The sequence below is a fragment of the Lygodium microphyllum genome, chromosome 29 (genome assembly GCF_053477565.2).
Source record: "Lygodium microphyllum isolate KBCC chromosome 29, Lygodium_microphyllum_v1.1.10, whole genome shotgun sequence".
Classification (NCBI taxonomy): Eukaryota; Viridiplantae; Streptophyta; class Polypodiopsida; order Schizaeales; family Lygodiaceae; genus Lygodium; species Lygodium microphyllum.
The window spans coordinates 104,597,884-104,609,529 of record NC_141163.1 but is presented as its reverse complement, the minus strand read 5'-3'; the positions used below and the strand labels follow the sequence as shown (position 1 = coordinate 104,609,529).

At 44.6% G+C, this 11,646-nt stretch overlaps 1 protein-coding gene across 1 annotated transcript; it reads right to left on the bottom strand.

Moving 5' to 3' along the window:
* Positions 1-5,433: 5,433 nt before the first annotated feature.
* Positions 5,434-10,890, bottom strand: LOC148010982 (receptor-like kinase TMK4). Its single transcript, XM_087672231.1, has 2 exons — positions 8,205-10,890; positions 5,434-6,182 (listed from the first exon to the last, which is right to left on the bottom strand). Exons 1-2 carry the CDS (start codon positions 10,555-10,557, stop codon positions 5,647-5,649), a joined length of 2,889 nt encoding a protein of 962 aa, XP_087528357.1. The 5' UTR covers positions 10,558-10,890; the 3' UTR covers positions 5,434-5,646.
* Between the last annotated feature and the right edge of the window lie 756 nt (positions 10,891-11,646).

Here is an 11,646-nt window from a genome sequence, read left to right as displayed (position 1 = left end):
TACTAATGGTTTCATCACACAATTTTGTCAAAGTAACCTCTTCCTCAACCTTGACAATTACTACAACCATCAACAATCAAGATCTCTTACTTCATTGACTACACAACTACAAAGAACTAGTGGAGTAGTTTTCTAAGTACTACCTATGCATGCACATATCCTCACATACTATTGGCACAATAACTTATGTGTCATTTGGATCCTCATGTGCGAAACAACAATCCCTGCTTGGTTGGAGTTCAACCCATCTCCAAAACCAACAACATATGTTCTATGTACGAAATACTAGCACTTCCCCTAGGCAGTGCATGCACAATAGGTTTTTCCATTACAAGGACAGAAGATTGTAAGGATATTTATGGATTATCTTTAGCAACCTTATCACCTACCACCATTGTAACCACAACTTACCAAGTACCAAGAAGCATCTTTCAACAAAACCAAAAAGACTCCTCCAAGGACAACACATAGAAATCCCTCACATCCATGTCTTCGATGCAAGTTGGAGAATCCCACCTATGACAGTGAGTGCCATGGGACTGCCACTCCTCTAGAAAGGGAGAAATGTTGTTTCCAAAAAACAACAAGATTCCAATAATGCAAAATTGCAATAGATCAATATCAATTGGAATGGATTATATTTTTTGCATTGCACTACAACAACCCAAGCATCACCATTGGCAATGTGTAATGAAGTGGTTACACTATTATTTTTGCAATGTAAATCTGAGGGTCGGGCTCATTTCCATGCAAATTGTATTAGAATCGGTAGATATCAAGAAAAGAGAATGATGTTTTCCTTGTGCTCTATCTATTTTCACCCTAGGATGGCTCATGCAACTTAGGAAGCCATGCACATGAGGCAAGATCGGTCATAATGCCATAAAAGTGAGCTAGATGTCCAAGGGGAAGGCGAAAACTCTACCCCTAAAAACTTGTATATAAAGGATGAAAATGAATAAAGAAAGGTATGCATGTGTACGCTAAGAGTCATGCTTACATTATCTTGCTACTCTATTGCCTATTGAGAGACACTAAAGGACAGTTAGAGTGTATAAGAGTGAGGAAGTGAGGAAAAAGGAGTGAAGCTCTCTTCTCCCTTTTCATCTTCTTCTCCATCCCATCTTAATCAATACTATGCATGATTGAGAGTGTGTGTGGTTGAGAGTGTGAAGGAGTGAGGGATACATGGCAAGAAGCTCTCTACTTTGCTTATTCTCGTCAAGCTTGTCTATGATGACTCCTCTCTTTGCATGAGCAACAATGGAAGCAAGCACATGAGCAAGGAGTGATGCATGTTGATCATGGAGCAATGCTTAGCGAGGTATACAACTACAACATGGTAAGTTTGGTAAATGTTTTCTTTTAGGTGTGTGAGTAGACTACGTGAGAGAGATAGTTGTTGAATCCGTGCATCCAGCCCCTTGAAAACAATAAGGGTGTGTCCAATGGTCCCACATTGAGCTCATAGAGTGCAATTGGATGCCATGCCATCCTTCCAACAATTGACCATGAAGTATAGCTTTGGCATGACAACCAGCATATGATATAAAGACATGACCATAAACTTAACCATAGAAGCCCTTTTAAGCCAGTCTCTTGAAAGATTGATCCATCTCCATCATTCTCTTCAATTATACAAGGGTTCCGAAGCTTCCACTTGGTTTTAAAACAGCCTATGTAATAGGAACTATGAAGGCTCTATGAAGCACCTAATAAATTCTATCTTTAAATATTTCAAATGAGGTAGCCCTTTCTCTGTCTCTACATATCCCTATATGCATCTATATCTATATCTTAGAATAACTTCAAGTGTTGTAAAGCTAGATTTTGAGTCGTCCTCGTTGGCTACTGCAATGGTTGTCCAATAAGTTTATCTTCAAATTGTTTTGGCTCAAAACATCCTTTCGCATGCTCACATCAATGCTTCAACAATCATTGTGCCTTGCCCTAATTCTTGTGCCTTTAAGAAGGCCAAGATCCAACTCACACATAGGTTTATTCAAATTGCTTTTGGCATCTCTTTCTCCACTTGCACATTTAATATGCTCAATGGTAGATTTATCCACAATGTCCCTTCTTGCATTGTCAACTATGATTGAACTATTTGATCGCCTAAATCTCAACCTGATTTGGATGATGCTACCATTGAATTTATTTTCAACCTTCATCAAGTTCATGGCTAGAACTAATGTAGCAATGCCAAGATGCTCTTCCTATTGACCAAGTCTTTCCACTTTTTATGTGTTTCTTATATGAATCCAATCTAACCTATTTTTAGAGCCTTGGGTGTGATCTATCAATTGATTCATGTTTATCTCATACAAAATGACTCTCAAGGTACAAGTGGGCCATGCTTCACAAGGAAATCCTTAGCTAGACCAAACTTGTTAATTCTTTCCCTCCTAAGAAACTTTCCTAGGATGCACTTGTTAGAGATACACAAATAGTTGTAGCTCGAGGGGGGTGAGATTCCATACCTAGAAGTTACATTGCATTCTACACAAGCATAACTTATAGTCAGAATATCATTAACTGATGCTATCCATTGAACCTGCAATGACTTGGGTATAAAAAGTAACCTCTACACTTTCCTTAAGTTGCATTATACTCTCATACCATCAAATCTATTGAAAAGTAGCATACATCACAACAAAAAATTGAACATTACAAAGCTTAAGGATCTTTACAATACACAAAAAACCCCACCATTCTAGTAATACCTCTAAAATATCACCCAAATCTTACCCAAGACTTCCAATGCGATTGTTCTTCTCAATGGCATAGATTCTAAGCCTACAAGCTAGAAATGTGCATGCCACTACAAAGTCAAGATCCACATTGTCATTCAATTTTTTATGTCTCTACCAAAAACATTGGTGTAGGTTTGCATGTTGAGAGAGAAACAAGAAATAAATAAAGAATTTTTAGTAACATCCTTCTGGATGCCTCAAAGGCATATAGGACAAAAAGACACACATCGAATTTTTAGTTAAATTCCACTTATGGGTGCCATTAGCACAAAACAAAATCCACAACAATGTACCATTATTAGCACTTTGGCTTTATCTTCCATGCTTCTAAACTCCAAAATTGCTTGATTTTTTCCATGCTTGATGATTTTTCATGATATCATCCGCTTGAACCCTTTTTCTTTCAACATTGACATTAACCTTAGTTTGGTCTCTAGCCTAAATGTCTTTGAGCATCATTGGTGCTCTTCATCAACTAGTTCCTTGGTGTTTCTTCATGTCATCCCTCAAGGAAGCCTCCTAAACGTGTATGGAATGCAATCACACACACACACACACACAATCATGCAACATGGGCAAAGAAAGAGTAGAACTACTCCTATAGCTCCTTGCTAGTTTATGCAACCCTCCTATAATCCAAAACTGTAAAACTTTTCTCTTAAAGAAGGTGACTTAGTTTGCAAGCACAAGAAGTTTGACCACAAGCTTAGTTTTGGGTGTATTCTCTTCTTACATCTTGCAGTCAAACCTCCTACAACCATGAAACATTTCTTTTAAGATGATCAAAAGCTTAATGCTTGCTCAATGGTGGCATGGTCAAGGCCAAAATTAGATTCCACGCGTCGATTCACATACGAAATGCAAAAGCCAAAGAAGTCAAAGGTGGACAATATCTAAAGCATCTAAGGAGCATAGAGAGAGAGAGAGAGAGAGAGAGAGAGAGAGAGAAATAGCTTAAACACATTATGAGAATTGTGTGAGTTTGTGGAGAGAGAGAGAGAGAGAGAGAGAGAGAGAGAGAGAGAGAGTTGGGACAAATTTTAGTCTAACTCATTTTAATAACACTAACCAAACTTTTACACAATGTCAAGGTTACTATATGATAATAACGAGTGCCAATTTTCTCATTAATCAAACGAGGTCTCATTTCAAACAAGGTAGGCATGATCTTAACATCATACTTGCAACTAATTCTTCACATCCATATACCTTCGCAGCAAGCACCAATGAGCACAATGCCAACATTTCCCTCTAGGACCTTTGTCTTGACCATTTCAAACATATCACCCTCTTTTCTATAATAATCCATTAGAACACAAGCTTACTTGCAAGGTGCATAATGTCTAATAGAATACACAATTGTGAAAATTACGACATCAAGTTGTTAACTTTCAATTGATGAAAACTTCCTCAAAGATAATGAAGCACACGTTCAAAAGATTACACAAGACAAAAAAGGTGTAACATATACATCTATACAAATGCAAAAATGACTATGCATCTTCACTATCACAATATCTTTTGCCTTGAGGAGGTTCAAGGATGCACATAATAAATTGGAAAAAATCAAGGTGTACATGTGTACCATGTGATATTTTATATGATTAAAACTTGGTAATCATCATTGAGACCATGACACCTAAGTTTGATGTGCTCGAAAAATGTATAAAGAACTCATTTACTTTAAGTGATGTCACTTTCACCTTCCCATTTGCACACTTGACCTTCATCTTAGCATGTGCAACTTCTACATCCATTGTATTTCATAATCCTACACCTTTTACAATGACTAGAACTTAAAACAAGGACTTTACGCGTGCCAATAATCACCTTTTACAATGACTAGAACTTAAACCAAGGACTTTGCACGTGCCAATAATCAAGTGCTAGTCTTAGTAATAAGAAACACCTTCATTTCAAAAGTGAGCATAGCTATCTTCCTTGCTTTGCAAAAAGTTCTTCCAACCCTTAAAGAGTTTTGCTTCTAGGAGTACATATCCATATGTAGGTGTCTAAGTGAAAGCCCACAAACATTTTGCATGTCCTTAATGGTACCATTGTCTTCATCGCTCTCCATGTACACTAAACATCTTTCAAGCTTTTTCTTGAATGTGTCACGAGCTCCTTCTCTAAGGAATTACACCAATGTGAAAAATGTGGACGTAGGTGGTGGTGTCATCCATAAGATGCTAAGTTGAATACTCAAGTCGTAAAGCTTACGAAAAACACGACATAATGGAACTCCTTCATCAAAGCCAAACAAATGTGAAGCGATGAAAGATGCACATGTTGAGATGATTACATGAGATGGGAAAGTGTAAACCATGTACATCTCATCAAATAATACAAAGGTTGAAAAAAAATGTCTCTCAAGGCACATTCTCTCTCGAGGCCTTTCTTTTTGCCGTAAGGCTTACACATTGACAGGTAGGCCAGGTACAAGTGAGGGACAGCTAGACATACATTCGAATTTCCAAGGGGGCCAAAAGATTCTATGGAGAAAAGCTAACAATGTAGAAATGTTTGCCTCTTTTGAGTGAGAGAAATAAAACGAGGGGGAGACAAGCACGATACAAAAGGCTTTTGGTGGGCTTTTGTACGCTTTGTATTCTGCAGAACAGGGTCACCGAGCAGGCCAGCAGGCCTCCTCACATGGGTGGGTCAGACGGCAAAAAGGATATATATAAAATAATGACATTTTGTTGATGACATATCTTTCTAAATTCTTCTTCAAACACGGCCCCCATTCAAAGACACCCCATCATAATTCTATCCAGAGAGAAGGCTTACAAAAAATATAGAAAAATGGAAATGCCTAAAAGAAAAACACCAGCTGGAGGGCAGCATACACACGTACTTGCCTGCACTTCCGACGTGGCAGGGGGCTGCCCCGTCACCGCCCATCGCTCGACGTGAAGGACTCGGCGAAGCCAGCTGGCCGGCTGGGCATGCTGCCCTTGGTGTCGTCCAGATCGCCGCGCGAGAAGAAGGCCGATGAGGCCGAGGATGACGTGGCACCCTCGTAGGCCTGCCACTTCTTGAGGGCCTGCGGGAGCGTCAGGTCCAGGTCGATGCCGATGCCCTCGTCGCCGTCCACGTCAGCGGGGGTCCACTGCTCCACCAGCGGGGACAGCACGTTGACAGCGTGGCTCATATCGGGCCGCTGCCACGCCTCCCGCATGGTGCAGTGGCCCGCCAGCTCGGCCACGGCGCTCACGCTGTGTAGCGACGTGTCGTCCGCCAATTCGAGGGCCGGGTCGAGGGCGCGAGCGAAGTCGTCCTTGCTGGCGATCGTGCGCCGGAACCAGGCCACCAGGTGGACGCTCTCCTCCGGCTGGCTCTCGTCCAGGGCCCTGCGCCCCGTCAGCAGCTCCATCAGCACCACCCCGAAGCTGAACACGTCCGACTTGGTCGTTACCCGTCCCGTCACTGCACAAAACACACACACAAGCACAGAGTTACTCCAGGTGGCATCTACCGCTCGCTTTAAACATCCGCTCCCCATCCCACGTGGCAGAACTTGGTGTTCCCATTCCTCATTCGTCCCACGTGGCAGGTCCTGATTTGTGCGGGCGAACGAATTTTGACCCCATCCCACAACACAAAACTCTCGAGGCATGACACGCCACGCCATGGTTATGCGGGAAAACAGTGCGGATCCGCCACGATTCCATCCACTGCGGCCCGCGAGCATTTCTTTTTTCGAGCTGGCAAAAGCAGGCTACAGTACATGTATGTGCATTGTGGAATGTGGATGTCTGTCCAGGGTTCTCAAATTCAATGCTCTCGAGTCTCAGTCCAGTCTCTGCATTTCTTAATGCTCCCAGTTCAGTTGTATTTCTTTTGAGCTGGCTAGTAGCGGGCGAGCGCCCCGCCCCATCTACTCTTGGTTTTTGGCCCCACCAAGAGGGTCCCCCTTTCCACTTTGTTTCTTCAAATGTTTTGAGTCTTTCGGTTACGGAAATCATAGCAATTACTAGATTAGAACGGCAATCCTTATGAGGTTGATACTGCTTATGCTCCTACTGCATTGACCAATCATCACATCCACAGTGCAGTGCTCACGCAAGATCATGGTTTAATGTAAAGTGAATTGCAAGTTCTCCAAAAAAACCTTCAAATCTGGAAGAGAAGGACTTAAGATCTACAAAAATTTTGGTTATAAAAACAGCAAATACATTGATTTGATTCAGAAATCCCCCTAATCCCCTCAGTCAGAGGTGCTCTTATGCAAGAAGATGGTAATAGGTTAACAAAAATGAAAAGGAGAGTTATATATATTCCTGATGGTAATAGAACTAATCTATGCGGTAGACTTCAGTGGTGTTCCACTACATGTCCACAAGCAGGAACAACTTTGCAAGAGCTGCAGACAACAAAAGTGTGTGTCAAAGGTTTTAGTATCTGCTATCCTAAAAATGGTTTTAGTGAACAGTCACGGTGTCCCAAAACTTATGGTAATGAGTGCTAAACCTTAAGCAGATTTGCGTGCTAGCCTGACTGGTAATGAGTGCTAAACCTAGAGACAGACTTGCAAGTAAACCAATGCGAAGATGCTTGTACACATACAGAGGTCTTGGATAGGCAATAACAGTACTCAAAGAGACAAAAGACAGCAAATACTACAGCCCTGCAACTAGAAATATGGGTAGCGCCCTGCAAGGGACTTGCAGCTTGCTAGAGGTCTAGCAAGTGAAGTCATGTGTAAGTCCCATATGGCACAACTCTCAGATTGATAAGTCTGGTCATCAACTTTATGTGCGACTGCCCACAGCTTGGAGGCTCTCTGAAGCACTAGTAATTCAGTATAAACAGCATGACCTCTCCAATCGTAATCCTTTACAACACAACATAACTTCTTGAAGGACTGGCATAGACAACACAATTATGATTTTTCAATTCGCAGTATCCAAACAAACAAGTTTCATCCTGGCTCTCCAAAGCACCTTGTGGTTGATCAGCACTCGGCTCGGCATACCTTTTCTTCCTATTGGTCTGATAAATTTAGAGCATGGATTTGCGAACACAGACACTGAAAAATGAAATTGCTGAAAAGAGTACCTTCCAGTTCTACCTAGCTCTTCTTGTATGACAAGACTTCTTAAGGCAGAAGCATTGACATAATCACTCTTACCTCCTTACAGCACAACTGTAGATAAAGTGCATAGCATTGACATAATCATTCTATCTCCTTTTAGAACCAGTATAGATATAGTCCATATAACTTGAAAACAAAGTTCTATCCAAGCTCTAAAAAGAACAACATTCTTCCCAAGAGGGAGCATGAATTCGATCGTCTGTCTAATGAACAAAATATGTTTTGACTTCTAAGATCACAATGAAAAAACTTGAAATGTTAAGACAAGAGGTACACTGCTAACCAGCAACAAGAAAACATTATATGAATTGACCTGATAAGCCTTTCAGAAACCATGGAAACACAAACAGTACCTGCATACTCCGGAGCCAAATAACCAAAAGTGCCAGCCAATCTGGTTTCTACAGCAGACTTATCATCTGATGCCAACTTAACCAGCCCAAAGTCAGACACTTTAGCTCTATAGTCATCACCCAGCAAAATGTTGGATGGTTTGAGGTCCCTATGAATGAAGCTTGTTTGTGCCAATCCATGTAAATACTCCATGCCACGTGCCACATCCAAGGCAATGCTTAAGCGCCTCTTGAGGTTCAAGGGTGGAAGACCAAGCTTGGCATACTCAAACAAGTGCTGGCTTAAAGGTCCTAATGGCATGTACTCATAAACTAACAACCTCTCATTTCCATCAATGCAATAGCCCAGCAGGGCTACTAGATGCCTGTGCCTGACCTTTGTCAGGACCGCAATCTCAGCTCGGAATTCATTCAACCCTTTGTTGCTAACAACCGATGCTTCCATTCTCTTCACAGCTATTTTCGTGCCATCATCCAGTTCCCCTTTGTAAACCACACCAAAACCTCCCCTTCCCAAAACATTCTCTTGGCTAAAATTGTCTGTCACGTTCCGAAGCACTTGTATCGAAATGACTAGATTGCCCGTTTCGACCACCTGCACATCACTTCCAGCTATGCTCTCTACATGACTTTGGGTTTGGCTCACATCTGCAACCCTGTTGCCCACTGTCACTTTGACAACAGCAGGGTCATTGGGCCCTCCAGCTGGATGGACAATAAATGTATTAGGGCTTTGAACTCTAGAGTACCTGCGTTTCTTCCTGATGAGGAAGAGAGCCAAGATGGCTCCAAGAAGCGCAATGCAGGCAGCTCCAGCAATGCTGCTGGCAAGGGCTGCTACATTGGAGTGTTTATGCCTGTTGCTGGCTGTAGATTGTAGAATTGAGGATGTTGATGAGGGGCCGGTGGTAGTGCCCCCATTTGTGGACCCATTACTCGTATCTGATGTTGAAGAGCTGGGCACGATAGGAGCAGGACCAATCTTGTCGATGTTGGGGTTCCCAGCGAAGTTAACATTAACGCCTGGCAACGATGGCACGGGGGCATAAAGATTGTTGTTCTGAAGGGAGAGCCTCTTGAGAGAGGGCAAGGTGGCAAGGGACGCAGGAATGGTGCCGGTGAGCTGATTATTGTTGAGGATGATGTTCTGGAGGGAGGTGAGGTTGGCGAGGGAAGGGGATATGAACCCTGTGAGGTTATGGTTGGGGAGGTTAAGGGTGATAACATTCTTGGAGGAAGGGTCACAAGTGACGCCAATCCAGGAGTTGCAGGGGTCATTGAGGCTCCAGGACTGGGCGAGGTCAAGGGGGTAGCCAACACCGGAGAGGAAGGAGAGGAGGGCGGAGACCTCGGGGGGGCAGGGGCTGCCGGTGGCGTCAGAGCAGAAGAGGTTGCCGTCGTAGGAAAAGTTGGCGGGGGGAAGGGAAGATATGCGGGGGAGGGGCCCATCGAGGCTGTTGTGCCGGACGGAGAAGCTGGTGAGGGAGGAAGAGGAGGAGAAGGTAATGGGGATGGGCCCGACCAGCTGGTTGTCGTTGAGCCTGCAGTCCCGGAGGGACACCAGGGCGCCCAGCGCCGGCGGGATGGTGCCCGAGAAGGCGTTGACATGCAGCCACAGGACTTCCAGGGAGGCTATGGAGGCCACCGGGTCGATAGGCCCGCTCAGCTTACCGGGGCTCTGCTGGTTGTTCAGCTGCAGCGTCGACAGGCTCGCGTTGGCAAAGGCCGCCGGGATGCTGCCCGAGAGTAGGTTGTACGCCAACCGAAGCTCCCGCAGGTTCGGCAGTGAGGCCAGGAACGCCGGAATAGGCCCCGCCAGGCACGTGGCGGTGAGCGAGAGGACGGTGAGCGACGTGAGCGAGGCTACGTCGCCCGGCAGGTCCCACCCGCCGGAGCTCCGGTTCAACGGCGAGTAGTCGAGGGAGAGCAATGAGAGGGAGGTCAGCCCCGAGAAGAAATCGGCCGGGACGGACGTGAAGGATTGGCCGTCCAGGAAGGCCTGCTGGAGGCGCCCCAGGCCGCGCAGGCTCGGGAGGGCCCCGCTGAAGTTGTTGCCCTGGAGCGCGATGGCCTGCAGGTTCGTGAGCTGGTTCAGGGACGCCGGCAGGTAGCCCCGGAGGCTGGCGCCCTTGAGCTGGAGCCCCGTCACGGAGCTGCCGTCGCACTGGACGTACTGCCAACCGCCGCTGCCGCCGTCGCCGCAGGGGTCGTTGCCGGACGTCCACGTGGGTGGCAACGGGCCCACGACTCCGTCCCGCAGCTCCTTCAGCACCTTCAGGTCCGTGGCGTCCGTCGCCGCCTCTGCCGCCGTCGCCGCCATCATCACTAGGATCAGCAGCTGCCAGAGCCCCATCTCTCTCTCTCTCTCTCTCGTTCTTCTACTTTGTCTCTCTTCTGCCTGCCCCTCCGCGCCCCCCCCCCTTCTCTCTCTCTCTCACTCTCTCTCTCTTAGGAGTCAGCCCTCTACCAACCGCTATTCCACACCCCCCGAGACGCCATGCCTCCCGCTGCCATCCTCCCTGCAACCGTCCGACACAAAGAGAGACCTCTCATACACCGCGAAGGACACCCGATGAGACTGGGATTCCTGATTGAACAAACAACGCCGTCCCGCCGATACCCACACCAGCACATGGAAAAGATTAGTGCGGTTTTGCTTGCTCTCTTGCCTACATGTCGGCATAGACAACTAACTGTCCAGTTGTCCAAAATCTTATTAGTTTTGCAAGAACAAATTTTGGACAAAGCCAGCTGGACTTGACAAAGAGGTGGATGCCATTATTTTCCCATAGGACCCCACTGTCCTAGTTCTTTTCTCCCGAGTTCCAATCTATGGAGATTGAACAAAAGGTTCAAAAAATGTTAGAGCATTGTCACACTAGGGATTGGAGGGATTATTGAAGGGTTACCAATGTGCTATTTCCATATGTATTCATGTAATATTCACGGTGTTGGGAGGACATAAAATTTTGATGCTTTCTTAGCATTTGATTACAGACTTAATCAAATGTGCAAATGTAACTTGAACATGTGAGGTGTAGGCTAGCTATTTCACACTATGGGACCTTGGACCCTAATATATCAATAGGGCCAAAAGCAAAAGTTATAACAAGTTGTATTGGACACTTACTAGGTGGTACCTATAGTCAAAATTTGGTCGAAACCATTCAAATAACCGTAAGTGTTAGTCATGATACTAGAGATTTGGCATAAAGGACTTTAATGGCACCTGCATATAGGTGACTAACTAGCCAATCATAAGATCATTTTGGATTGTTGGCCAGTCAACTTATTTTTTTGAGCCATAAACAATTATTATATTATTTTTATTAGTATTTTAAAAAATAATTTAATTAAGCTAAAAATTATTTTTGGAAGGCTACCACTTGGCAAAACTTGCCCATGCAAGTGTGGAAAAAGCTGGTCAAGCTGAGAGAGAGAG

Excerpts from the sequence above, each read along its gene's own strand:
- LOC148010982 (XM_087672231.1), bottom strand. The coding sequence starts at position 10,557 with ATGGGGCTCTGGCAGCTGCTGATCCTAGTGATGATGGCGGCGACGGCG. Across the intron at positions 6,183-8,204 it reads TTTGGCTCCGGAGTATGCAG|TGACGGGACGGGTAACGACC; the intron begins GTACTGTTTGTG and ends TGTTTTGTGCAG.